Source organism: Chrysemys picta, chromosome 25, assembly GCF_011386835.1.
Source record: "Chrysemys picta bellii isolate R12L10 chromosome 25, ASM1138683v2, whole genome shotgun sequence".
NCBI classification, from domain to species: Eukaryota; Metazoa; Chordata; order Testudines; family Emydidae; genus Chrysemys; species Chrysemys picta.
In genome coordinates, this window is record NC_088815.1 from 17,026,280 (window position 1) to 17,053,777 (window position 27,498).

At 44.3% G+C, this 27,498-nt stretch overlaps 2 protein-coding genes across 5 annotated transcripts; one reads left to right on the top strand and one right to left on the bottom strand.

Annotated features, from left to right (window-relative positions):
* Positions 1-164: 164 nt before the first annotated feature.
* CIB3 (calcium and integrin binding family member 3) lies at positions 165-27,469 on the top strand. Of its 4 annotated transcripts, none has more exons than XM_065578108.1 (9): positions 165-477; positions 2,393-2,640; positions 12,878-12,928; positions 13,226-13,341; positions 13,700-13,734; positions 18,287-18,398; positions 18,803-18,950; positions 25,971-26,166; positions 27,004-27,469. In XM_065578108.1, the coding sequence occupies exons 4-9, from the start codon at positions 13,291-13,293 to the stop codon at positions 27,023-27,025; spliced, it is 564 nt and encodes a 187-aa protein (XP_065434180.1). In that variant the 5' UTR covers positions 165-477; positions 2,393-2,640; positions 12,878-12,928; positions 13,226-13,290; the 3' UTR covers positions 27,026-27,469. The 4 variants fall into 4 exon arrangements, with proteins under 4 accessions (XP_065434180.1, XP_065434181.1, XP_005279107.1 ...); XM_065578109.1 differs by having other exon boundaries at positions 13,239-13,341; XM_005279050.5 differs by lacking the exons at positions 165-477; positions 2,393-2,640 and adding an exon at positions 4,634-4,953.
* On the bottom strand, positions 1,229-4,476 carry FAM32A (family with sequence similarity 32 member A). The gene is made up of 4 exons (XM_005279057.5): positions 4,342-4,476; positions 4,088-4,229; positions 3,793-3,846; positions 1,229-1,689 (listed from the first exon to the last, which is right to left on the bottom strand). The coding sequence occupies exons 1-4, from the start codon at positions 4,416-4,418 to the stop codon at positions 1,621-1,623; spliced, it is 342 nt and encodes a 113-aa protein (XP_005279114.1). The 5' UTR covers positions 4,419-4,476; the 3' UTR covers positions 1,229-1,620.
* Positions 27,470-27,498: the final 29 nt, after the last annotated feature.

Sequence of the window (27,498 nt, forward strand, 5' to 3'; positions counted from 1 at the left end):
CGGAAGTGATTGAGGGATCAGACTCATCCGAGCCCTTCTGGCCCTCGCTTTCTCCTCTAGTCTATAGTTCCGGTAACCACAGAGGTAGGGTGACCAGATGTCCGGATTTGGGGGTCTTTTTCTGATATAGGCTCCTATTACCCCCCCAGCCCATGTCCCGCTTTTTCACACTTGCTGTCTGGTCACCCTACACAGAGGAGAGGAAAGTGAGTAATGGTGGAATGAGCATAGTGGCGCATCAGCCTGACCGGAACCATAGAGAGCTGATGGAACAGACTCGCAGGACAGCGCTGTGGTGGGCAGGGCCTCGCATCAGGAACAGGCTGTTGTCTTGCTGCTTCCCAGAAGGGCCGCCGTGCCCCAGGCCTAGACCTGCACTTCCCACTGTGTGGCATAAGCCGTTTTAGGGGAGGAAGCAGGTGTTCCTGCCACCCCATGTCCTTTGAGTGGCACATGCTGACCCACAGATGAACCTAGGTCAGTTCTGCTTTTGTTCACCACTTTTAACTAGAGTGCTTTTATCTACTTTTTCTTTTTAACCTCTCTAACCTTCACCCTTTTGTCCTGTCTGTATCAATTAGTGAATTCTCCTTCTTTCTTTGACAGGGTTACTGGTCTAGTTAGTGTGAGGAAGCAGATATGGTATTTCTTGATTTTAGCAAGACTTGCCACAGACCCACATGACATTGCCATGAGCAAACTAGGGAAATGCTATTTAGATGAAATTACTATAAGGTGGGTGCATAACAAGTTGAAAGACCATACTCAAAGCATAGTTAGGTTCACTCCCTCTGGGGCACCTGTCAGACAGGAATCTGGGCTGGATGGACCTTTGGTCTGACCAGTACGGCCGTTCTTATGTTCTAACTCCCAAGATTAATATTAATTGAGCAATATTTTAATTGTTTTCATAATTAAATATGTTAAAATCTTAACCAAGAATGGCACTTAGTGTTCTTCCAGAACAGAATGAGGGACTAAAGAACTGTAAATATGAATCAGTTCAGCAGGGTAAGGCTGATAACTGCCACTGTACCATCTAGGTGCCACCATTCCCCCTTGCATATGTAATCCAATCACAGAAAAAAGCTTGTAAATAAGCATTTCTCATTTGTAGTTCTAGGTCTATAGTTATTTTGAAGAATTACAAGCAGTTTAAGAAGGGTTTTAGGATGCAACAAGGAAATATTTAAGAGTAATTCTAGATGTAGACAAATGACATAATCCCTTGAATTCATAAATGAAGTTTATTATGTAGGACACTGTCAAAGTTCTCCTTTCAAAGGAAAAAAGAGAAGAGGTTATCTACCAGATAATGTTAGAACAATTACTAGATAAATTTCTCCAATAAGCATGAACTACCTTTGGCCCTGATCCTGCAGAGAGCTCTGCAAAGGATCCATATCCTTGCACCTGAGTGGAGGCTCAGGGCCTTAACTAGTAGTTCAAGAAGATGGCTGTGCTATGAACATAGTTTTAAATGAACAATGAAAAAGTGTCAGGATGCAAGTGTTTATATAACGTTAATAAAATATCCAACTCGGAGAGCAGAGATTTGCACAGTCATTTCCTTTGAATAAAAAGCCTACTCAGAATCCAAAACTGTGGAAGGGAAGACATTCACTTAGTCCAGCTAACTTTGGGAATGTCATAATGTTCAGTCAGAGCATCCAAGTGTCTGTTGAAATCCTAGGAGGAAAACAAACAAAAAAAAAAGAGTATTTTAAGATATATATTACTGACATACCTGACCTTGCTATTTCCTCCACCATGTTTATACTTGGCAATTCCAAATCAAACCATTAGCATAACTGATATAGTATACTGTCTGCCAGTACCAGATAAAAACATAAGAGCAGCCATACTGGGTCAGACCAATGGTCCATCTAGCCCAGTATTCTGTCTTCCAACAGTGGCCAATGCCAGGTGCTTTAGAGGGAATGAACAGATGCTTCAGAGAAAGGGGCAAGAAACCCCACAATGGACAGTTATGGAATACAATGCCCAGAAAGAAAGTTTCTACCTAATTTCCCATCAAGTGGTTAGCTTTTGACCTTGTATCATTTAAGAAATCCTTATAGGTGGCTAATCCTTTATTGGATCCTGGTAAAAACTCTTGACTTCAATAAGTTGTGGTTGTGAGCTACACAGATTAATTTTCTTTTATCAGTTGTAAATCTGTTGCCTTTCAATTTCATTCACTATTCCTCTTCTCCTGTATTTAAAAAGATTACATAGAAATAACACATTTACCTTTCTATACCACCTATTTTATATACCTCACAAATATCCTTGTCTTCTCTCCAAAACAAGGACAGTCCTAATCCTCCATTTGTCTCCTCATATACAAGTCTCTTAATGCCTCTATTTCTGTTGCTTGTCTCTTGCGCAGGGGTGGGCAAACTATGGCCCGCGTCCAGCCCGTAAAACCTTTTAATCTGACCCTTGAGCTCCATTGCTCCGCTTCAGCGCTCCAGCTGGGGGTGGGGGCTTGCCCCGCTCTGCCCGCCCAGTGCTCCCGCGTGTTCAGGACCTGTCTGACAGGCGTGAGGGCACGCATGTTACTCCGGCTGCACAACCCAAAAGCGCCATCAGAGCCTGGAATGTGCAAGCCCATGTGCCTGCTACTTGTTGGCTTAGGTAAGTGCTCAGTGGTGGTTTTCAAAGCTGTGGGCTGTTGGGACCTATGTGGGAGGAGATTTCTGAGAGCAGGAGGCTGGTGAATCTCAATGAGTTCCAATGACTGGAAGCTGACGCCCGACAAATTCAGGCTAGAGAGAAAGGGCATGGAAAGGTGGTAAATTTAGTTTAATTATCAGAATATGTTGTTATGATGGTATATTTATAATAGTAAGTAAGGTTTTATGTTTATTTCCACTAAAATGTATCTTTATTAAATCAAGTTTCTGAATTGTTAATTTTGTGAGCATTCATGGCCCACCATATAATCTCCATACCCAGCTGTGGCCCTCAGGCCAAAAAGTTTGCCCAATTCTGCTCTAGAGTCCCTTCTACGTCTGCTATGTATTTTGAGATTGGATGACAGGGTGACAAGAACTGAACACAGTATTTCAGGTGAAGATGTGCCACTAGTTTCTATATTTCCAATCATTTACTTTATATATACACCAACACAGATTACTTTTCCCCCTTACTTAATAGTTCATTTAGAACCCAGCAATGGGTACCATATGCATTACACCTTGCATTTATCAATATTGAATTCCATAGCCCATTGTACGGCCCATTCACCTAGTTTATTAGGTCCTTATGAAATTCTTCAGTCTTCTCTAGATTTGAGGAACCTAAATCACTGTATCATCTTCAAGTTTTACCATCTCACTGTGCTCCCAAGCTAGGGATTCTGTTTACTAAGCATGTGGCTGTATTTTGTACCAGTTTAAGTTTCTGGGTCAATGTAACATACAGGCCTGCACAGAGGACACTGCAGTAGTCAAATCTTCAGGAAACTAAATAAAGTCCATATCTGAAAAAAAACAGTAGTAGTCTTTGGGCCAAAGATGAGGAGTTGCCACAGCTGGGAAGAGGCACCTCTCCCCCAGCCCGGCCAGAGCTGCTGCAGCAAGAGAGGCCTGGGGGAGTCCTCTGTCCCCACCACAGCCTCAGGGCAGCCTGCACCCCAAACCCATCATCCCCAGCCCCACCCCCCAGACCCCTCCCACACTCTGAATCCCTCGGCCCCACCCCCACCACATATCACCTCCATGTTGGTGCACATAACAAAATTGATTCCACACATGAATGTAAAAAATTAAAGGGAACATTGCTTACTTCAACTCTTTGTTTATGTGTTTTGGAGGCTTTCTTCAGTATTCTTTCCATTTGCTAAAAATTGAACATAGAAACACAGTGCTGTGATACTTCATTTTTTGCATGTGTGAACATAACACACTGAGTCTGCATTTCACAACTTAGATTTGACCTTCGCCTTGGGGCAAGCTACATAAATATCCTTTAGGCAAGTCTAAAGTAAAAGCAAGTTGCACTTAGGCCAAACACACCTCAGCCATTACTCTCCCACCCCTGCCCGCCCCCCAGCACTGCTCAGAAGGAGCTGGCCCCATACCCTTTTCTCTTGCATCTTCTCATAGGCAAGTTGTGCAGGGGTCCGCTTGTCCAGAGCCCGCTTCTTCTCCTCCTCTTGCTTCTTACTGCTCACGATCTGCTCCAGGATTTTGCTTTTGTCCTTAGCCGCCTTCTTCTTCTTCCTGGAGCAAAACAGACCAGGAGGCTTCAGAGAAGAGGCCAAGGGAGCCCACCCGACAGTGAACCACCCCCACCAGAGGCCGGGAGCCCCACTGACAAACCCGAGCAGCTCACCGCTTCCCAAGCGCCGCGGTCGCACCGCTCCCCTTCAGCCGCAGCGGCGCGCGCTGGACACTCTCATAATCCGCCATCCCGCGCCAGGGCCTAGGCCAGGCGCACGAGCGCTTCCGGGTTACACATCGCGGAACGGGGCCCGGTGGGCGGGGCAACAGCTTAAGGGTGGAGCTAGGGCTCCTGCCCGCGAGTCGCACAGTCCCCGCCTCTTCCCTCGCGGCAATGGGCTGGGGCTGACCCCGCCCCCCGCCCAGTGAGCCGGGCAGCGCGTGGGAGCCGGGGGGCGTGAGGGCTCTAGTTTTGCTGTCAGCAGCCGCCGCCCCGTGAGCGGGACGGGGCCTCCCCCCGGGATGACCCTAGGAGTGTTGTGTAGTGCACGGGTAGCTTTTCCACTGTAAGCACCGTGACCATCACAACAACTCCCCGGCCCCGGGAAAAACCTCACCCCAAGCGGAGCTTTCTGCAGTGCACAAAGCAGGAAAAACCAACCCCTCCCTGGCCTCCCCTCTGGAGTCTGGCCTCACTGAGCCCGGCTGGGGAAAGGGGAAGGCGCTCGGACTGCGACCGCCACGGGCTGGCGCCAACACAACAGCATAGCGCTGGGAGGGAGCGGTGAGAGCTAGGGCGCTGGTGGAGAGGATCTGTTTCTTCTGGTTTAAAATCACTTTTGTCTCCTTACCCACGCAGGGCTGTTCTAGCATTGAAATCATTCGGCTTTGACACTAACATACTGGCTGCCTTGGCTTTCGTTGCCCTCATTTTGTTTGTCTGTTAGAGCCAAGCAGAAACTAAAGCGCCATCTTTTCGTTTTGTCCTGACAGTTGTCACCTCTCACAATTTTATTGCAAGTTTCATAATATTTGGTGTTTTTCTTAAAGTCCCAGCTGTTGGAATCAGGAGGTAACGTGAAAATCTCAGCTTTGATTATTTTTAAGACAAGTAAGTTTCTAGCCCTGATGGTTTCAGGAAAAAAGCTTGAAAACATGAAGCAAACGAACCCAAAGGCTCAGAAACCAAAGGCAAATAAGAAAACCCCCAAACTTCATAGGTGCTGAAACTAGGACTGCAGGGGGTGCTGCAGCACCCCCTGAATTTAAGTGGTTTCCATTATATACAGGGTTTACAGTTTGGTTCAATGGCTCTCAGTGCCCCCACTATACACATTGTTCCAGTGCCTCTGCCAATCATTTCCCCTCCCCCCCCCCCAAAATCTCATGATTTTTGGGGCCTGACTCATGACTGTTGAATGCTTGAGGTTGGCAATACCTCAATTGAAAGACACTAATTATGTAAGGTTTCAGAGTAACAGCCGTGTTAGTCTGTATCCGCAAAAAGAAGAACAGGAGGACTTGTGGCACCTTAGAGACTAACAAATTTATTAGAGCATAAGCTTTCGTGGACTACAGCCCACTTCTTCGGATGCATATAGAATGGAACATATATTGAGGAGATATATATACACACATACAGAGAGCATAAACAGGTGGGAGTTGTCTTACCACCTCTGAGAGGCCAATTAATTAAGAGAAAAAAAACTTTTGAAGTGATAATCAAGCTAGCCGAGTACAGACAGACAGTTAGATAACAAGTGTGAGAATACTTACAAGGGGAGATAGATTTAATGTTTGTAATGGCTCAACCATTCCCAGTCCTTATTTAAACCGGAGTTGATTGTGTCTAGTTTGCATATCAATTCTAGCTCAGCAGTTTCTCGTTGGAGTCTGTTTTTGAAGTTTTTCTGTTGTAATATAGCCACCCGCAGGTCTGTCACTGAATGACCAGACAGGTTAAAGTGTTCTCCCACTGGTTTTTGAGTATTTTGATTCCTGATGTCAGATTTGTGTCCATTAATTCTTTTGCGTAGAGACTGTCCGGTTTGGCCAATGTACATGGCAGAGGGGCATTGCTGGCACATGATGGCATATATCACATTGGTAGATGTGCAGGTGAACGAGCCCCTGATGGTATGGCTGATGTGATTAGGTCCTATGATGATGTCACTGGAATAGATATGTGGACAGAGTTGACATCGGGGTTTGTTACAAGGATAGGTTCCTGGGTTAGTGGTTTTGTTCAGTGATGTGTGGTTGCTGGTGAGTATTTGCTTTAGGTTGGGGGGTTGTCTGTAAGCGAGGACAGGTCTGTCTCCCAAGATCTGTGAGAGTAAAGGATCATCTTTCAGGATAGGTTGTAGATCTCTGATGATGCGCTGGAGAGGTTTTAGTTGGGGGCTGAAGGTGACAGCTAGTGGTGTTCTGTTATTTTCTTTGTTGGGCCTGTCTTGTAGGAGGTGACTTCTGGGTACTCGTCTGGCTCTGTCAATCTGTTTTTTCACTTCAGCAGGTGGGTATTGTAGTTTTAAGAATGCTTGATAGAGATCTTGTAGGTGCTTGTCTCTATCCGAGGGATTGGAGCAAATGCGGTTATATCTTAGAGCTTGGCTGTAGACAATGGATCGTGTGGTGTGTCCTGGATGGAAGCTGGAGGCATGTAGGTAAGTGTAGCGGTCAGTAGGTTTCCGGTATAGGGTGGTATTTATGTGACCATCGCTTATTAGCACAGTAGTGTCCAGGAAATGGACCGCTTGTGTGGATTGATCTAGGCTGAGGTTGATGGTGGGATGGAAATTATTGAAATCATGGTGAAATTCCTCAAGGGCTTCTTTTCCATGGGTCCAGATGATGAAGATGTCATCAATGTAGCGCAAGTAGAGTAGGGGCGTTAGGGGACGAGAGCTAAGGAAGCGTTGTTCTAAGTCAGCCATAAAAATGTTGGCATATTGTGGGGCCATGCGGGTACCCATAGCAGTGCCGCTGACTTGAAGGTATATATTGTCCCCAAATGTGAAATAGTTGTGGGTGAGGACAAAATCACAAAGTTCAGCCACCAGGTTAGCTGTGACATTATCAGGGATACTGTTCCTGATAGCTTGTAGTCCATCTTTGTGTGGAATATTGGTGTAGAGGGCTTCTACGTCCATAGTGGCCAGGATGGTGTTTTCTGGAAGATCACCGATGGATTGTAGTTTCCTCAGGAAGTCAGTGGTGTCTCGAAGATAGCTGGGAGTGCTGGTAGCGTAGGGTCTGAGGAGAGAGTCTACATAACCAGACAAGCCTGATGTTAGGGTGCCAATGCCTGAGATGATGGGGCGTCCAGGATATCCAGGTTTATGGATCTTGGGTAGCAAATAGAATACCCCTGGTCGGGGTTCTAGGCATGTGTCTGTACAGATTTGTTCCTGTGCTTTGTCAGGGAGTTTTTTTAGCAGATGGTGTAGTTTCTTTAGGTAATCCTCAGTGGGATCAGAGGATAATGGCCTGTAGAATGTGGTGTTAGAGAGCTGTCTAGCAGCCTCCTGGTCATATTCCAATTTATTCATGATGACGACAGCACCTCCTTTGTCAGCCTTTTTGATTATGATGTCAGGGTTGTTTCTGAGGCTGTAGATGGCGTTGTGTTCTGCATGGCTGAGGTTATGTGGCAAGTGATGTTGCTTTTCCACAATTTCAGCCTTTGCACGTCGACGGAAGCACTCTATGTAGAAATCCAGTCTGTTGTTTCGACCGTCCGGAGGAGTCCACGCAGAATCCTTTTTTTTGTAGTGCTGGTAGGGAGGATTCTGTGGGTTAGTATGTTGTTCAGAGGTATGTTGGAAATATTCTTTGAGTCGGAGACGTCGAAAGTAGGATTCTAGGTCACCGCAGAACTGTATCATATTCATGGGTCTGGAGGGACAAAAGGAGAGGCCCCGAGATAGGACAGACTCTTCTGCTGGGCTAAGAGTATAGCTGGAAAGATTAACAATATTGCTGGGTGGGTTAAGGGAACTACTGTTGTGGCTGCTTGTGGCATGTAACATACCTCTGAACAACATACTAACCCACAGAATCCTCCCTACCAGCACTACAAAAAAAAGGATTCTGCGTGGACTCCTCCGGACGGTCGAAACAACAGACTGGATTTCTACATAGAGTGCTTCCGTCGACGTGCAAAGGCTGAAATTGTGGAAAAGCAACATCACTTGCCACATAACCTCAGCCATGCAGAACACAACGCCATCTACAGCCTCAGAAACAACCCTGACATCATAATCAAAAAGGCTGACAAAGGAGGTGCTGTCGTCATCATGAATAAATTGGAATATGACCAGGAGGCTGCTAGACAGCTCTCTAACACCACATTCTACAGGCCATTATCCTCTGATCCCACTGAGGATTACCTAAAGAAACTACACCATCTGCTAAAAAAACTCCCTGACAAAGCACAGGAACAAATCTGTACAGACACATGCCTAGAACCCCGACCAGGGGTATTCTATTTGCTACCCAAGATCCATAAACCTGGATATCCTGGACGCCCCATCATCTCAGGCATTGGCACCCTAACATCAGGCTTGTCTGGTTATGTAGACTCTCTCCTCAGACCCTACGCTACCAGCACTCCCAGCTATCTTCGAGACACCACTGACTTCCTGAGGAAACTACAATCCATCGGTGATCTTCCAGAAAACACCATCCTGGCCACTATGGACGTAGAAGCCCTCTACACCAATATTCCACACAAAGATGGACTACAAGCTATCAGGAACAGTATCCCTGATAATGTCACAGCTAACCTGGTGGCTGAACTTTGTGATTTTGTCCTCACCCACAACTATTTCACATTTGGGGACAATATATACCTTCAAGTCAGCGGCACTGCTATGGGTACCCGCATGGCCCCACAATATGCCAACATTTTTATGGCTGACTTAGAACAACGCTTCCTTAGCTCTCGTCCCCTAACGCCCCTACTCTACTTGCGCTACATTGATGACATCTTCATCATCTGGACCCATGGAAAAGAAGCCCTTGAGGAATTTCACCATGATTTCAATAATTTCCATCCCACCATCAACCTCAGCCTAGATCAATCCACACAAGCGGTCCATTTCCTGGACACTACTGTGCTAATAAGCGATGGTCACATAAATACCACCCTATACCGGAAACCTACTGACCGCTACACTTACCTACATGCCTCCAGCTTCCATCCAGGACACACCACACGATCCATTGTCTACAGCCAAGCTCTAAGATATAACCGCATTTGCTCCAATCCCTCGGATAGAGACAAGCACCTACAAGATCTCTATCAAGCATTCTTAAAACTACAATACCCACCTGCTGAAGTGAAAAAACAGATTGACAGAGCCAGACGAGTACCCAGAAGTCACCTCCTACAAGACAGGCCCAACAAAGAAAATAACAGAACACCACTAGCTGTCACCTTCAGCCCCCAACTAAAACCTCTCCAGCGCATCATCAGAGATCTACAACCTATCCTGAAAGATGATCCTTTACTCTCACAGATCTTGGGAGACAGACCTGTCCTCGCTTACAGACAACCCCCCAACCTAAAGCAAATACTCACCAGCAACCACACATCACTGAACAAAACCACTAACCCAGGAACCTATCCTTGTAACAAACCCCGATGTCAACTCTGTCCACATATCTATTCCAGTGACATCATCATAGGACCTAATCACATCAGCCATACCATCAGGGGCTCGTTCACCTGCACATCTACCAATGTGATATATGCCATCATGTGCCAGCAATGCCCCTCTGCCATGTACATTGGCCAAACCGGACAGTCTCTACGCAAAAGAATTAATGGACACAAATCTGACATCAGGAATCAAAATACTCAAAAACCAGTGGGAGAACACTTTAACCTGTCTGGTCATTCAGTGACAGACCTGCGGGTGGCTATATTACAACAGAAAAACTTCAAAAACAGACTCCAACGAGAAACTGCTGAGCTAGAATTGATATGCAAACTAGACACAATCAACTCCGGTTTAAATAAGGACTGGGAATGGTTGAGCCATTACAAACATTAAATCTATCTCCCCTTGTAAGTATTCTCACACTTGTTATCTAACTGTCTGTCTGTACTCGGCTAGCTTGATTATCACTTCAAAAGTTTTTTTTCTCTTAATTAATTGGCCTCTCAGAGGTGGTAAGACAACTCCCACCTGTTTATGCTCTCTGTATGTGTGTATATATATCTCCTCAATATATGTTCCATTCTATATGCATCCGAAGAAGTGGGCTGTAGTCCACGAAAGCTTATGCTCTAATAAATTTGTTAGTCTCTAAGGTGCCACAAGTCCTCCTGTTCTTCTTTTTACTAATTATGTAGAGATGTCCGTCATTTCCACTAGAATCAGAAGTGGGCACTTGGCATTTTTGGGTCATGTAATCCAGATTCAGACTTGAATCCAAAACAGACTAACACATGAAGGTGTCAACTGGAAACCAACTGGTGTGAGAAATGAGGACACAGAAGAGACACCTTAGCAATGAGGGCAGAATAGTCAATCTCAATACCATAGAGCAAATGGAAAGAAACAGCAGTAAATGACAGAGGAATGGTTTCTGCATTGTGTGCCAACATTGGCACGGGATGGATGTTAAAAAGAGAGAGAGAGAGAGAGATTGAGTATAGTATTGCTGCTGTACACAGTCAAAAATACAGTATAATATTAGCATATGGTGCAGAATGTGTATTATAATGAACATCAAGAAAAGGACTCGGGACCAATAAAAAGGAGTCATAAAAAATGGAAACTAGCACAGATTACAAAGGATGAATATAGGCAAACAACACAGGAATGCAGGGGCAAGATTAGAAAGGCAAAGGCACAAAATGAGCTCAAACTAGCTATAGGAATAAAGGGAAACAAGAATACTTTTTATCAATACATTAGAAGCAAGAGGAAGACCAAGGACAGGGTAGGCCCACTGCTCAGTGAGGAGGGAGAAACAGTAACAGGAAACTTGGAAATGGCAGAGATGCTTAATGACTTCTTTGTTTCAGTCTTCACTGAGAAGTCTGAAGGAATGCCTAACATAGTGAATGCTAATGGGAAGGGGGTAGGTTTAGCAGATAAAATAAAAAAAGAACAAGTTAAAAATCACTTAGAAAAGTTAGATGCCTGCAAGTCACCAGGGCCTGATGAAATGCATCCTAGAATACTCAAGGAGCTAATAGAGGAGGTATCTGAGCCTCTAGCTATTATCTTTGGGAAATCATGGGAGACGGGAGAGATTCCATAAGACTGGAAAAGGGCAAATATAGTGCCCATCTATAAAAAGGGAAATAAAAACAACCCAGGAAACTACAGACCAGTTAGTTTAACTTCTGTGCCAGGGAAGATAATGGAGCAAGTAATTAAGGAAATCATCTGCAAACACTTGGAATGTGGTAAGGTGATAGGGAACAGCCAGCATGGATTTGTAAAGAACAAATCATGTCAAACCAATCTGATAGCTTTCTTTGATAGGATAACGAGTCTTGAGGATAAGGGAGAAGCGGTGGATGTGATATACTTAGACTTTAGTGAGGCATTTGATATGGTCTCGCATGATATTCTTATCGATAAACTAGGCAAATACAATTTAGATGGGGCTACTATAAGATGGGTGCATAACTGGCTGGATAACCGTACTCAGAGAGTTGTTATTAATGGTTCCCAATCCTGCTGGAAAGGCATAACAAGTGGGGTTCCACAGGGGTCTGTTTTGGGACTGCCTCTGTTCAATATCTTCATTAACGACTTAGATATTGGCATAGAAAGTACACTTATTAAGTTTGCGGGTGATACCAAACTGGGAGGGATTGCAACAGGGTCATAATTCAAAATGATCTGGACAAATTGGAGAAATGGTCTGAGTTAAGCAGGATGAAGTTTAACAAAGACAAATGCAAAGTGCTCTACTTAAGAAGAAAAAATCAGTTTCACACATACAGAATGGGAAGAGACTGTCTAGGAAGGAGTACGGCAGAAAGGGATCTAGGGGTTATAGTGGACCACAAGCTAAATATGAGTCAACAGTGTGATGCTGTTGCAAAAAAAGCTAACATGATTCTGGGATGTATTAACAGGTGTGTTGTGAGCAAGACACGAGAAGTCATTCTTCCGCTCTATTCTGCTCTGGTTAGGCCTCAGCTGGAGTATTGTGTCCAGTTCTGGGCACCGCATTTCAAGAAAGATGTGGAGAAATTGGAAAGGGTCCAGAGAAGAGCAACAAGAATGATTAAAGGTCTGGAGAACATGACCTAAGAAGGAAGGCTGAAAGAATTGGGTTTGTTTAGTTTGGAAAAGAGAAGACTGAGAGGGAACATGATAGCAGTTTTCAGGTATCTAAAAGGGTGTCATAAGAAGGAGGGAGAAAACTTGTTCACCTTAGCCTCTCAGGATAGAACAAGAAGCAAAGGGTTTAAACTGCAGCAAGGGAGGTCTAGGTTTGACATTAGGAAAAAGTTCCTAACTGTCAGGGTGGTTAAACACTGGAATAAATTGCCTAGGGAGGTTGTGGAATCTCCATCTCTGAAGATATTTAAGAGTAGGTTAGATAAATGTCTATCAGGGATGGTCTAGACAGTATTTGGTCCTGCCATGTGGGCAGGGGACTGGACTCGATGACCTCCAGTTCTAGAATCTATGAATCTATGAAAAACCATACTCACTGTGATTCTTTTTTAGAGTGAGTTGCTGAATGTTGAAGGAAGAAAGAGAGTTCCTAGCAGTCATTAGGTATGTGAATTTACTTGCTAGAAACATAAAACTAAAATCCACACAGTCCCCTATCTAGTTCAGAGACAAGGGATAGAAATTGTGTTAGTTGTTTGTTAAATGCTGTAATATGAGTCTCTGCAGAGCACACAGGAAGCAGGTGAATGATGCTGTATGAGAGTCTTATGTATTCAGACTAAAGATTTGATGAAATGCTCCTATTATGATTCTGAAATCCATGAAGCAGGGAAGGTGGTTACCTGATCCTCCGCTCTGTCTGAACCTCATTGTTGCAGCTTTTCATATCTCAATATTCAGCCTTCCTGTACAGGTAACTTAAGGGGAAAGAGCAATGGGACAAGAATCAGGATTCAGAAACAGAAATGGGCAATAAACAAACCATTTTCACTCCAGAGCAGCTGGATGCATATCAGGTAAGAACAAACAAAAGACAAATTAGACACAATGCAGGATAATGGCAGGTTGTTTTAAAGCAATCTCCAGCACTTAGTTATATGGCACTAAACAGGACTATCAAATGGTGTCCGAAGTCTTTAGAGTAAATGGTTTATGGCTGTTTAATACCCCTTTACCTTTTTTTATGTGAGAAGAAACTGTCAAACATTACTCTATAATTGTAAACAGAAAGTTTATAAAGCTTGGGCCAACTTCATCATTAATGTAAATCCAGTGAAGTCAGTATGTTTACAACAGAAAAGAGTTTGGGCCAGCGTGTGTTTAAAAAAAAAAAAAAATTCACCACCACATTTTATATCTTTCCATATTTTACAGGACTGCACATTCTTTACAAGGAAAGAAATTCTGAGGTGCGTCTATATTTTTTGTCTGTAAAACTATAAGGAGATTATAATAAAGTCAGGCCATTCATCTAGTGATTTTAGTAATCTTTTTAATATGTTTTAAGTAGGATTTAATATGGCGTCATTGTCATAGATAACCGCAAAGTGTATAAACACATGCAGAAAAATCATGTTCAATGTCTTTAGTTAAGACAAAAATCTATAATTCAATTAACATGCCAGCCACTTCCACCCAAAACACTATAACAAGTTACATCTAAGTATTTCACTAAATACTCTGCCAGAGGGCCCCATGTCCCACTATCTTGTTTTATAACAAGTGATACACAGAATATTGCTACCCTTGGCATATGCCATCTACTTGATTAAATATTTTCCCAGTAGTTCTATTGTCTTTATAGTGTAACCTAAGACATATTTAGTGCCATGCAGATTTAGTTTTTTTAATGGTAACTATAATTTCTTAGATTTATAAAAATGTAATTAGAGCCTCTGTTTCATCTCTTTACAAACGCAGGATTGTTCTAGCTTTGAAATCATTCTGCTTTGACCCTGTAATATGCTCTTTTCCATGATTTTTGTTGGCTCATTTTGTCTATTAAAACAGAGCAAAAGCTAAAGTGAAAGCTTTTAATTTTGTCCTGACAATATAGTGCTGTCTCCAGAGCATCTATTGTTTTCTGTCACTTTTTACAGCTGCATTTATGATATTTTCCTGAGACTTTTTTGCAAGCCCCAAGTCCCATGAAACAAGATTAGGGATTAAATTATTTCACAAAAATGATTCCACAGTAATCATGCCAGCATCAAAGTAGCCTAAAAGCTTTTGCTGAGACAACATGATGTCACCCACTGGAACTTTATATGTGAAAAGCTGTGGTGATATTTTGAAGCCTGGTGCCTCGTTGGAGCACAAGGCCTGGGTTAACCTGAATCGCTCATTTCCAGAAATTTTAGGACCTCTTCCCAGTAAGTGGTACATGAATTGGCCAATTAATTTGATCTTTAGTCACCTGGGCACAAGGGGGTGAGGAGGAAGGGCTTAGTGATTTTTGTAATACATTATATGCCTCATTGGCTGAGAGATCAAAAGTCTAATTGGCAACCTGAACCTGGTCTCCTCTCCTAGTGGTACCACAGTGTACTTTTGCAGGTGCTGGCACACAATAGTAGTGTATTCTGCTGATGTGGTGGATAACCGTTTGCATTGGAAAATCAGCTTTTGGTTCTCATTTACCATGCAGCAAATTAATCAGCAGAAACACTTCCAGCACCTGCCCCTTTCTTAGGTTGTCACTGCACAACATCAGTGTGCCAATTCCTTTGGAAAGTAGAGTGCCCTTCTACAGCAGACTGTGATCTCCTATTGCTGCCCACCCTAGTCGCTGTTTATGAGTGCTGTGCAGCACAAAATGCAAATTAAGTGAACATCTGTAATAAATTAAACCTAAGCTGTTTGTGTCTTTGTGTATTGAATAGAGGCCAAGCCCATAATTATATCATGAATAAGGCATTTATTATTGATAGGAAACCCTTTAGAAAATTCTGTCCCATTGTTTGATACCATTTTAATTGGTGACAACTGTGAATGGTCTCCTCAGTCTAGTGCAAGAATAGAAGTAAGCAGCACTGAGAAAAATGAACACTTTTTGAGGTCATTTTATAGATCTTCTCCCTTTTTTAGCTCTGAGTCCTAACAAAATCAGTGGGAGGTTTGGGTGGGCAACAAAAGGCAGGATGAAGTCCCACATTTGACGGGTACAACAAGCCCATTTTTTTAAACCTTAAAGCTGAGAAAAAAGCAAGGGAAATTTTAGTAGGTATCTAAGGAAGCCTAAGAGATTAGGGTAGAGGACACTCCTACCACTGGGTAGTCTAGGTGGTCCTGGAGGTGTTCTCTATTCCTAGCACCTTTGGGTTTGCTTGTTTGTTTTTGCAGGGGGAAAAGGCCTGCTCATTTCAAAGGCAAGGTAGGCATAAAATATTTCCATTATTGCACCCCATTCTTAATTCTCCTGAGATCTTTTGAAGATCACTTATTTGCATCACAGTGGTCCCTTCTGACCTTAAAAATCTATGAGTCATTATTACATCCAAAATGTTTAAAGTTGTGTGCCTTCATTTAGGCACCTAAATCCATATTTAAAACCACAATAAGAGGCCTTGACTTCAATGGGAGCTGGAATGAAATATTACAGAGAAGATTGTCTGTAGAATTAGTTTATAAAATGCGGTGCAGTACTTTACAGCTCTTTTCTAACCCAGCAGCTCTTCCCTCTCTCCTCTGCATCACCTTGTTCACTAGGAGGGGATCACTAAAAAGAGCTTCACTCAGAATTCATGGTCGCACAGAGCCATGAGCAGCATTTGCCCACATATATCCCAGTATGGATTATGCATGTGGATATGAGGCAGCTCTTTTGGCCATAAACTGGGGATACACTTGCCAAGTAAGGCAGCCTTCAAGCAGGGGTACTAATGCCTGGGTGGCTAACTGGGAAGCAGAGGTACATGGAAAAGGCTACTGGTGACTAATATCTTGAGAAGGACTTAAAAGACAAAAAGTGTGTGTGTGTGTGGGGAGGGTTGTTTTGTTATTTTTTCCTTTGTTTTTAGTAAAAAGAAGTTGGCCATCTCTTGCCTTTATTAACTTCCTCTATCCAGGGAACAAGGACCTGCGGAGAACAAGGACTGTTCAAGAAACTAAAACACAGATTGAGGTGCCACTGCAGGCACAGGGGGAAAAACTGTGCAGAACACCTACAAGCTTCCCTTTCCCTTAGAATCCATCTGAGAAAAGCAGAGTGAAAGCAGACTAGAGCCCAGAGATCTGACCCAGTTTTGTTCCTAGGTTTAGTCAGATAGAGTTGAACTGAGACAGGGTTTGGCTTAATTTGCCCTTCTATGACTCATGAAAATAGAAATCTTTTCAATCTGACAAGGCACTGAGCCTGTTATATTGCTGCAATGGGGGGCAAACCCCATTTCAAGCACAGGGACTTGACCAGGGGAATTGTATAGGGATGGGGCTGGAGGAATCCTTTCCTAGAGGCTTCAGAGCAGCAGGAGAGCCATTCTGCAGCTGTTACAGAGCCATCTAAAGATTGCAGTACTGTAGTTTCTATCCTAGTTAGATTCTCTCTCCAGGAAGGACAGTGCAGTAGCAGAGCCACCTCCTGCTCCCCCAGCTGGCACCCCACCAGAAGGAGGCTCCTAGTCTGAAGGGGCTGTGTATCCTCTGAGGGGATTCCAGCCTCCTGGCCTGCCTTCCCCAGTCAGCTGAACTGCATCTGGTGCACTGGAGGTCACACCAACTCTATAGGGTAGGAAGATCAGGATTTGCTGTATGTGAATGGCCATTCGATCATTTACTAAGGCTGGCAGATGAATTAGTTTAATAAGAGACACAAAGAGACCATGTTCCTAGTTTGCTGAGCTAAGTGTCCTCTTACCACATTGCATGGGACCTCCTGAAGAAACAGCTGAAATTTCAATGTGTTGCAAATATGTTTGCAAATCAGTGTCTGGAATCCTAAACTGCTGGCAGGGCAGTTAGCTGCAACATCTGACAATTTTCAGTTCTTAGACGAGCAATGTGATTCCTGCCATTCTGGCCAATTTCTTTATCAGCCTCTAAAACATTCATGAGCCAGCTGCATGACAGGTGGCAGCCAACTTAGACTGTAAACTGTTTGGGGCAGAGTGTCTTTTTGTGCTGTTTGTACAGCACCTATCACAATTGTATCCTGGTCCATGACTGAGGCTCCTAGCTGCCATGGTAATACAAATAATAAATAATCAGGGAAGAGGCAAGGGGGTGGAGACAAAAGAGAGAACCTAGAGAAAAGGACTAGCAGGCTAGAAAGATTAGAGGTTGGGGATTAAAATAGGCAGGCCATGGAAGGTGCATGAGAGTGTGAGGGAGCACGCTCTGGTCTCTCAAGATGAAAGTCTACACTGAGTGTCAGCAAAGCGCTAAGGTGCCTGTGGTGGATATTGGGGGGTGGGGGGATGAGGGGTGGACAATTGTAGGCTGCTGGCTTAGTAGTAATAATCCAGATAATTAGAAATACTGTTTTATGTTATTTTATTTTCTCCAGTGTGGAATTTTAGCTGGATTAGTTTTAGAGCATTGAGAACTTTGAAGGCTGTTCCTCTCAGTAACACAATCATGTAAAAAATGGCTGCTGATAGAGCAATGTCAGACTAGCAGAAGTGAGGTGGAAGCATAACTGAGGCACTAGTAAATTACTAAATAACGTTAGAAAACTGCTTCTGTCGTTCTGTTTCCCATAGTACAACTGCCTAGTTCTTGAGCAGACCTTTTCACCCCCTTCTTTTTTATGTAACACTGAAAATAACTTTTCTGGTTAATATATAATATAGGAAGTATATTTCACACTATGTTTCTCCCTTCATCAAGCATACTACGTGACATTTAAATGTAACCACCCTGCTAAATGATGTGAAGTATAAAGAGCAATATTGAAAAGACAGACATTGTTATTAGAGCCATGAGTATACTGAGCCCTAAATGAGCCTTTCCTTCCCTTTCCAGACTGTTTTACAGATACCGAGACCTGGCCCCACAGCTGGTCCCACTCAGCTACATAGATAAACCAGATGTGAAGCTTCCCTATGAACTCATTGGCAGCATGGCAGAGCTGAAGGTACAGTCCAAGGAACACAGATGCTAAATGGGGAGCCACATTTCACTTTCCTCCTCTTCGGCTAAATAATTCATCCTGTACTAATTACCAGGAGGCTGAAAGATATCTGAATCCTGGCTCCCTAGCAAATAGCTCTCTAATTCCAACATCCTTCTGGAAGCTTCCAGTAGTTTTCTTTGAAAACATTTTGAAGCACCATGTAGAGTAGAGAAGGCTGAAGCTGGTCTCTGAGTCAGCCTCAGTACCTAAAAGAGTAGCAGAGCAAGGGGGTGTTTGTCTGCCACACCTGGGTTAAAATAAAGAGGGGGCAAAACTAGAGCTGGGCTACTACTGAGTCCGTCAAATGCCTTGACACAAATGATAGTAAAGACTGACCCGTCTTATCCTGCATCCCTGTTCCACAGGACAATCCATTCCGTCAACGGATAGCAGAAGTTTTCTCAGAGGATGGAGAGGGCAACATGACTTTAGATGACTTTTTGGACATGTTTTCAGTCCTGAGTGAAATGGCTCCCAGAGACCTCAAAGCTTATTATGCCTTTAAAATTTATGGTGAGTGAAACAGGCATAGATAGTAAAGTTTGGAGGTAATCCTGGTGCTGTATTTGACTCAAGGTTCCTTGATGCAAGAGCACTTAAGATATGCACTGCAAACTGCCATCTCAGTTGGGTCTGTGTATGTACTTTGGGACTTAGATGGCCCTCATCATCACAGCCAAGGGGGTCATCTCTCTTAGGGCATGTCTACATGTACAACTCTGTGAAGAGTGAAAACTTCAGTGAAGATGCTACCCGCACCAATGGGTGAGCATCTCATGTTGGTGTAAGTACTCTACCTCCCCAAGAGGCGGTAGCTATGTCAGCAGGAGAAGCCTTCCCATCGATGCAATGCTGTCTACAGCAGGGGGGTGAGTGGATGTTGGTACAACTATGTTGTGCAGGGATGTGGATTTTCCATATGGCTGAGTGACATAGTTATACTGACGTACGTTCCTAGTGTAGACCAAGCCTCAAACTTCTGTTGAGCTGCCCTCAGTTATTGATAAACTTAACATTAACAACTCACCGGGACCAGATGGCATTCACCCAAGAGTTCTGAAAGAACTCAAATGTGAAATTGCAGAACTATTAACTAGGGTTTGTAACCTGTCCTTTAAATTGGCTTCTGTACCCAACAACTGGAAGATAGCTAATGTAACGCCAATATTTTAAAAGGGCTCTAGAGGTGATCCCGGCAATTACAGACCGGTAAGTCTAACGTCAGTACCGGGCAAACTAGTCGAAACACATAGAAGAACATAAATTGTTGGGCAAAAGTCAACATGGTTTCTGTAAAGGGAAATCGTTTCTTACTAATCTATTAGAGTTCTTTGAAGGGGTCAACAAACATGTGGATAAGGGGGATCCAGTGGACATAGTGTACTTAGATTTCCAGAAAGCCTTTGACAAGGTCCCTCACTAAAGGCTCTTATGTAAATTAAGTTGTCATGGGATAAAAGAGAATCCTTTCATGGATTGAGAACTGGTTAAAAGACAGGGAACAAAAGGTAGGAATTAATGGTAAATTCTCAGAATGGAGAGGGGTAACTAGTGGTGTTCCCCCTAGGGTCAGTCCTAGGACCAATCCTATTCAACTTATTCATAATGATCTGGAGAAAGGGGTAAAAAGTGAGGTGGCAAAGTTTGCAGATGATACTAAACTGCTCAAGATTCATAGATTCTAGGACTGGAAGGGACCTCGAGAGGTTAAGATAGTTAAGACCAAAGCAGACTGTGAAGAACTTCAAAATGCACATTGGAAAAAATAACCCCAACTATACATACAATATGATGGGGGCTAATTTAGCTACAACAAATCAGGAAAAAGATCTTGGAGTCATCGTGGATAGTTCTCTGAAGATGTCCACGCAGTCTGCAGAGGCGGTCAAAAAAGCAAACAGGATGTTAGGAATCATTAAAGAGGATAGAGAATAAGACGGAGAATATATTATTGCACTTATATAAATCGATGGTACGCCCACATCTTGAATACTGCGTACAGATGTGGTCTCCTCATCTCAAAAAAGATATACTGGCACTAGAAAAGGTTCAGAGAAGGGCAACTAAAATGATTAGGGGTTTGGAACGGGTCCCATATGAGGAGAGATTAAAGAGACTAGGACTTTTCACCTTGGAAAAGAGGAGACTAAGGGGGGATATGATAGAGGTATATAAAATCATGAGTGATGTGGAGAAAGTAGATAAGGAAAAGTTATTTACTTATTCCAATAATACAAGAACTAGGGGTCACCAAATGAAATTAATAGGCAGCAGGTTTAAAACAAACAAAAGTTCTTCTTCACACAGCGCACAGTCAACTTGTGGAACTCCTTACCTGAGGAGGTTGTGAAGGCTAGGACTATAACAGGGTTTAAAAGAGAACTGGATAAATTCATGGAGGTTAAGTCCATTAATGGCTATTAGCTAGGATGGGTAAGGAATGGTGTCCCTAGACTCTGTTTGTCAGAGGGTGGAGATGGATGGCAGGAGAGAGATCACTTGATCATTACTTGTTGGGTTCACTCTCCCTGGGGCACCTGGCATTGGCCACTGTCAGTAGACAGGATACTGGGCTAGATGGACCTTTGGTCTGATCCAGTACGGCCATTCTTATATTCTTATTGGAGGGTTCATAACAGAACCTAAAGAATTTGCTGAGGCCTGAAACTTTGAGAACTGACCATGGTGGTAATGCACAACCTCCATTTCAAGAAGTTTAATTAATGGAGATATCCCATCTCCTAGAATTAGAAGGGAACTTGAAAGGTCATTGAGTCCAGCCCCCTGCCTTCACTAGCAGGACCAAGTACTGATTTTGCCCCAGATCCCCAAGTGGCCCCCTCAAGGATTGAACTCACAACCCTGGGTTTAGCAGGCCAATGCTCAAATCACTGAGATATCCCTCCCCCCCAGTTTGTTTGAATACACTTTGTACTTATCCCATATAGGCCCTTTTGGAAACCTATACTAGTGTAGTTAAAATGTATTCCCTCCCCCCAACCCCTCGTCTCTCCAGAGACACAGTTATAGCAATATAAAAGTGCTTATAGCAGCATAACTTGTTCCCGTAAAAGAAGGGGAACAGCCATAATGGTATAAGTCAGCTTTATACCAGTATAAGTCTGTCCAGATTAGTTGCTTGTGTATACTACCTCAAAGTTTGGACTACAGGCGTGTGAACAGCAATATGCATCAAAGTTCTGTGCTGTAATTCCCCTGTGTGGCTGCTGCAGGCATGAACTAAAATGTTCCTAGTTCACGTTAACATAATCCTCTTCAAACAGGGCTACTAGGAAACTTATTGTTTGCACCCACAATGTCCACACAGGGGAGTTACAGTGCAGGACTTTGTTGTGCACATCCCCATGGGCTGAACTGCGGGACAACGTACACATAACCTAAGGCTTTTACTATTTAACGGTATAAGAGTGTCTGGAAACAAAAGACACACCCCTAATTGAAAGAGTTATACTGGTAAACTGTAGCCCAAGCCTGAGAAGGACATGTAGGTTCTATAAATTCTTCAATCAGCAGCACCACGCCTTAGCAGTTACAAGGTTTTCTTTTCTCTATGGACTGTGTGACATTACCTAGTAATCATGAGTGATCACCAGTAATCGTTCGTGACGAATAATCATGACCAAAATCAAGATTGATTTAAAAACAGAGGAAATGGAATTAAAAGAACCAGTTTGCTTAACATATCAAGATTTACACTTCTCATAAGCTAAACTAGATATGACCTTTTTAGCTTAGTTACATAACCTACATATTATGAAAACAATTCTGTCCTTTGACTACTCGGGTCAATCTGACATCAGTACTTGCTATCCAGTACCAACTACTTTGCTATGTCCAGGACTTCTGGGTCCCTGACTGGCTTAATTGGCATGTTCAGATATGCACTTCCTGGCCATCCATGCATCTCGTATGGTAGATTACTTTAACCCATCCATGTAAGATTTCAATAACATTTAACAGTGGTGTCTTTGACCAGAAATCCCATTGAGGGGGTGGGGAGCTATGGAGGAGAGTGGAAGACATGACTCGTTTCCTACTTACCTCTGGGAGTTCCCATCCACCAGGAATGTCTCCAATGCTGGTATGTCAAAACCCCCAGGGATTTCTCTCTTTAGATTAAATATGATGATCAACTTTTGATCTGTTCCATGGTTCCTTTCTATAGTAGCTGGCTCCCATTCTCCTGCTGCATATACTGAGTTTCCATCTCTGCTGGATGCAGATAGCTAGGTTGTCACTTTTAAATTTTTCTTACCATAAAACAAGTTGGCAGGTCCTACATCCTCTGGCACATACACATTTTTAATTAGTTTTGTCTTGCCATTTAATCCTTTCTTGTTAGATTCTCCTGGTATTTCTCCTTCCCCTTTTAAAATTTTCTTTAATTAAGCACTTGAGTGGCTCTGATCTGGTTTTACTGGGATTGGAGGGTGCAACTGATCAGAGTCTGACATCTGCTGGAGAATTCCTGGTGCTTCATCCAAAGCAGTTATTTCATCTCCAATCCTCATGATTAGAGGAAGCAGCATTTAAGAAAAAACTATTAGGCTGATTGGAAAAGTTCTGCCTGCCCCAGTTCCAATGGGGTCCTTTGAAAAGCCTTGCCTTATATCAGAGTTTCTCATAGGGCAATTTTAAGAACAGGAGTAGTTTAGTCTTTCTTGTAATATTGTTTTCAGTTGAATTTTCTTTCAATTTCAACAAAAGCCGAACAATCTATTACGCAATACAAACAGAACAGCAAGTTCAGTTTTTGCACTCTTAAGTGGAAGTGACTCAGCATGGGGGCGGGAAGGAAATCAGACAGTTCCTTTAACTGTGCTTTATTATTCATTTAGTTCATTAATATTAGTTTGCTATTCTGATTATGTGGGGATTTTGTTAGGGGGTGAAGCTCAGGGACGGATTAACTTTTTGTGGGCCCAGCCCCAGACATATTTCTGGGCCTCCATGGGGCAAGGTACAGGGGGGCAGGATGGTCAGTCTCCAGAGTGAAGGTAGGGCTGGGGGCAATGAGGCACAGTGTGGCGGGAGCAGTCCCGCTCTGCGCAGCCTAGCAGGAGGGCACTGTTTACAAACCTGCGGCTGCCAAATGCACACTGGCCTGCCCAGCCCTGTGCTGCCAGCATGTCCCTTCCCCTTCAGGGCAGGCCCGCACCACACCGGCCCCCTGCCCAATGCCCCACTCTTATGCCCAGCGCCCCCTTGCTCAGAGACCTCCACCACAGATCTCTATGCCCAGCCCCCACCCCTCCCAGAGACCTCCCCCGCTGGCCTCTCACCACAACTGCACAGCACCCTGCACACCACACCGCTCACCCAGCGTCCCCTACCCATAGACCTCCCCACTGCCCACCACCTTCCTCACAGTCCCACCATCACAGCACCCCATATTCCTGCGGGGATTCTGCACCAAAAAATTAAAAAATCTGTGCATAATATTTTAAAATTCTGCAAATTTTATGTCAAATAAATGTGGAGGCTCCAACATGGCAGTGGGGAGCACAGGCCACTGGTTGCGTGGAGGTGGCAGATTACCCTGCAGCCTCCCCCCCATCCCCCCAGGGACTCAGCAGTGAGGCTGCAACCGACCCTGACACAGTGCAAGGGCCAGGCCTGCCCCAGAAACACCCTGGGGCCCTGCCCCTGTGTCAGGCGCACCAGGTGTGGGGTGAGCAGGCTCAGCCCAGAAGCAGGATCCAAGTCCAGAGGGACTTGGTGTGGGGGGATCCAGGTGGAGGTAAGAGAGTTCTCTGTGGGGCAGTCTGGGTGCAGATGGCTTAGTGGGAGATCTGGATGCACAGAAGCTCATTGTGGAGTTCCAGGTGCAGGAGCAATGGGATTCTGCAGGGGTCCAGGTGAAGGTGTTCGGGGCTCAGCGGGGATGGGAGTGTCTAGGTGCAGGGGAGGTGGGGCTCATTTGGGTGGGGGTCCAGGTACAGGTGGTTGGGGGCTCAATGGGGAGGGTGTCTGGGGGGGGCTCATCGGGATGGTACAGATGTAGGGGAGGTGGGGCTTGTCAGGGTGAGGGTTCGATGGGCCTGCTTAACAGGGGAACCCCAGCTTCTGCCAAAGGGATGCTGCATGCTAGGCCCCTACTTCCCCCATCCCATGCCCCTTCCCCACTGCCCCTTCTTCTCCCCCCCACCCCCTTCCTCCCCACTACCTCATTCCGCCAGCCCCCACTTCCTCTTCTCTTCCCCATCCTATGCCCATTCCCCACCGTTCCATCTCCTCCCCAGGCTTGGGGGGCAGGGAAGAACCACCCCCCAAGCACGAGCTGCCAGAGCGGATCGGGGCCAGGTCGCTCCACTTCCTGCTGCCCGGTGATTGCAGGGTGGGCCCAACCCCGCACTCAGAGAGCGGTGGGAAGTGGAGTGACCCGGCCCCAGCCTGCTACACTCTGAGGCTCGGGGTGCAGGGGGGGATCATCCCCCCAGCATTCACCAGCAGCGTAGTTAGGAGCCAGTGGAGTGGAGCAGGCTGGGGCAGGGGCGCTCCACTTCCCACCGCCCAGTGAGTGCAGGGCGGGCCTGACCCCTGCTGCAATCCCCAGGGACGTGTAGCTCAGGTGAGGGAGCTTGAGGGGGGGCCAGGCCTGGGGCAGAGCAGGGGTGGGAAGAGGCAGGGCAAAGGTGGAGGCAGCTTTCCTGGCTGGCTCAGCCGGCCGGGGTATCAGGCTGGCTGGGGCCCCTTCTGACTCTGGGCCTGGCACCATGGTAAACTCTGTACTGGTGAAGCTATTTAGGATCTATATGATTGAGTATGCAGAGTTTGTGGATGGGTGTCTGTCACAGGGTCACCCCTGCTGGGTGTTTTGGGAATTAGCTCTGTCCCAGCGGGTGCACCCTCGGTTGGTGGTAGCTCCCACCCTTGCCTCTCCCTGCAGGCCTATTACGGCTTCTTTCTCTCACCATCTGCTTCGTGCCACAGTCCTCTGGCTGTATCACCATCTGTTTTTCCCCCCCTTCTTCTCTCCAACAAGAGCCCAGCCACTCCTCACAGTGGCTTGGCAGTCCACAGCCAGGCCGCTCCTTCAGTGGCTGGGTGGGGCGGGAAAGGAGGCTGTAAGTCCTGACCACCCATCAAGAGCCCCCTGTAGCAGACTTACTGGCGCTGGTCTGTAGCTTCCTTTTATATGGGCCGGCTGAGCCCTGACTGGCTGGTCCAGCCACCATCCTAATTATCTACAGAAATCACCCTAATAGGCTGTTTCCCCTGCAGCCACTCCTTTGGCTGCCTGCCCCTCAGCCTCCCTAGGCTGGTTTTAACCCTCTCAGGGCCGGTGCGGGGCAGGTGCCCCATTACAGTGCCTTTTAAGTAATTTTATAAATGCAAATTAAAAATTGCGAGTGTACAATTCTAAAATTCTATTTAGCAGTCTCATTATTCAGAGGTATTGGGATTTGGTAATGAGTCACACACACAGCTTTTCACTGTGGTGCTGGCTGAGAGACATGTAGAGGACAGCTCTTGTAATTTTGAATTTATTAATTCTGTTTCCTTTGACAGATTTTAACAATGATGATTACATATGCAAATCAGACTTGGAGAAAACTGTTAACAAACTGACCCGAAATGAACTTACCCCAGAGGAGGTTTGTCTTGTATGTGATAAGGTGATTGATGAAGCTGATCAAGACAATGATGGCAGACTCTCTGTGGAAGATTTTCAGCACATGATAGTACGAGCTCCTGATTTCCTCAGGTAACAGCAGCCTTGTTATACATAGGGAAATCCTCCTTACTTTCTATCAGAGGCCCTTTACAAGCACATGGTTTACAAGCACTTGCAAATTAAAAACTTCCCTGTCTGACAGTCAGTGCCACTATTCCCAACCTTAACCATTCAAAAAACATGAGTCAACCCCCATCTCCCCAAATTAACAAGGTTAAAAAATGCTTTGGGTTTTTATTTGTCTTTTGTTTATTGAACCGCAGACCATGTTTTACAACTTTTCTCCACACCCAGGAGTGCTAGAAACTTGCTTGAAAATTTTATTTTATATATAAAGAGAGAGAGAGAGAGGAGATTCTCACATAATCTCATGACTCCAGGAGATGGGATTTACAAAATACTGAGAGACTCATGATAGATTTGGAAGAGTTGGCAACACTGCAACAGAAACAGTCTTTTAAAATTAAAGAAATTTTAATTATATCATAAGATTCTTCAAACTTCAGCATTTTAAATTCTTATCCCCAAACCAGAAAATAAAATAAAGTGTGCCCAAGTTAAGGATGACTGGATCTCTGTCACACACTATACTGAATTACCATTCATAAATACTACTATTCAGCATACACTCAATTATACTTTTCTCTCCAGACTCAGTTTCTGATTTCTGTCTTATACTATGAAGTGTTTCAGTTACACAAAAATACCAGGTACCAAAAAATGTGTCTATGAAACAATCATCAACTTGCAACACAGTCCTAGCATTTGGCTTTCAGCTGTTAGTTTATTCAGCCTTAGTGAAGTGTTTTTAGATCTACAGATGAAAAGCCACACAACTGATTTTTTTTTTTTTTTTTTGGTAAATAGTACATTTCACATTCGAATCTGAATCTGGTGAAAGAGAGAGAGAGAGATGAGAACTGCATCTTGAGTCTGCAATATATCATTACCATCTGCTTTCAGAATTACTTTGCTTGGGGTTACTGTTCATATGAAAGAGAGAAATAAAGAGGACCAAATAAGGATTTTCAGACACTGAAGAGCAAGTTGGAAAAGTTTTGTTTTGTCTCGTTTAAATCTTTAGAAGATACAAAGGGAAATCCTGATGAACTGTAATTTAGCAGAAGTGGTTTTTTTGCCAATAAAATATTTAAAAAAAAGTCTTGTTTTGATTTACAGCCTGAGCAGATCTGATCTGTAATGCGGTAATGGAGTATACATGTAGCACAACATGCTGTCATTTTCAGAATAAACTATTTTTTGTAGTTCAGAGAGAGCCAGGCCCTAAAAAGAGCTTACAAAAAATATACAGCTCTACCCTGATATAACGTGGTCCTCCAGAGCCAAAAAATCTTACCGCGC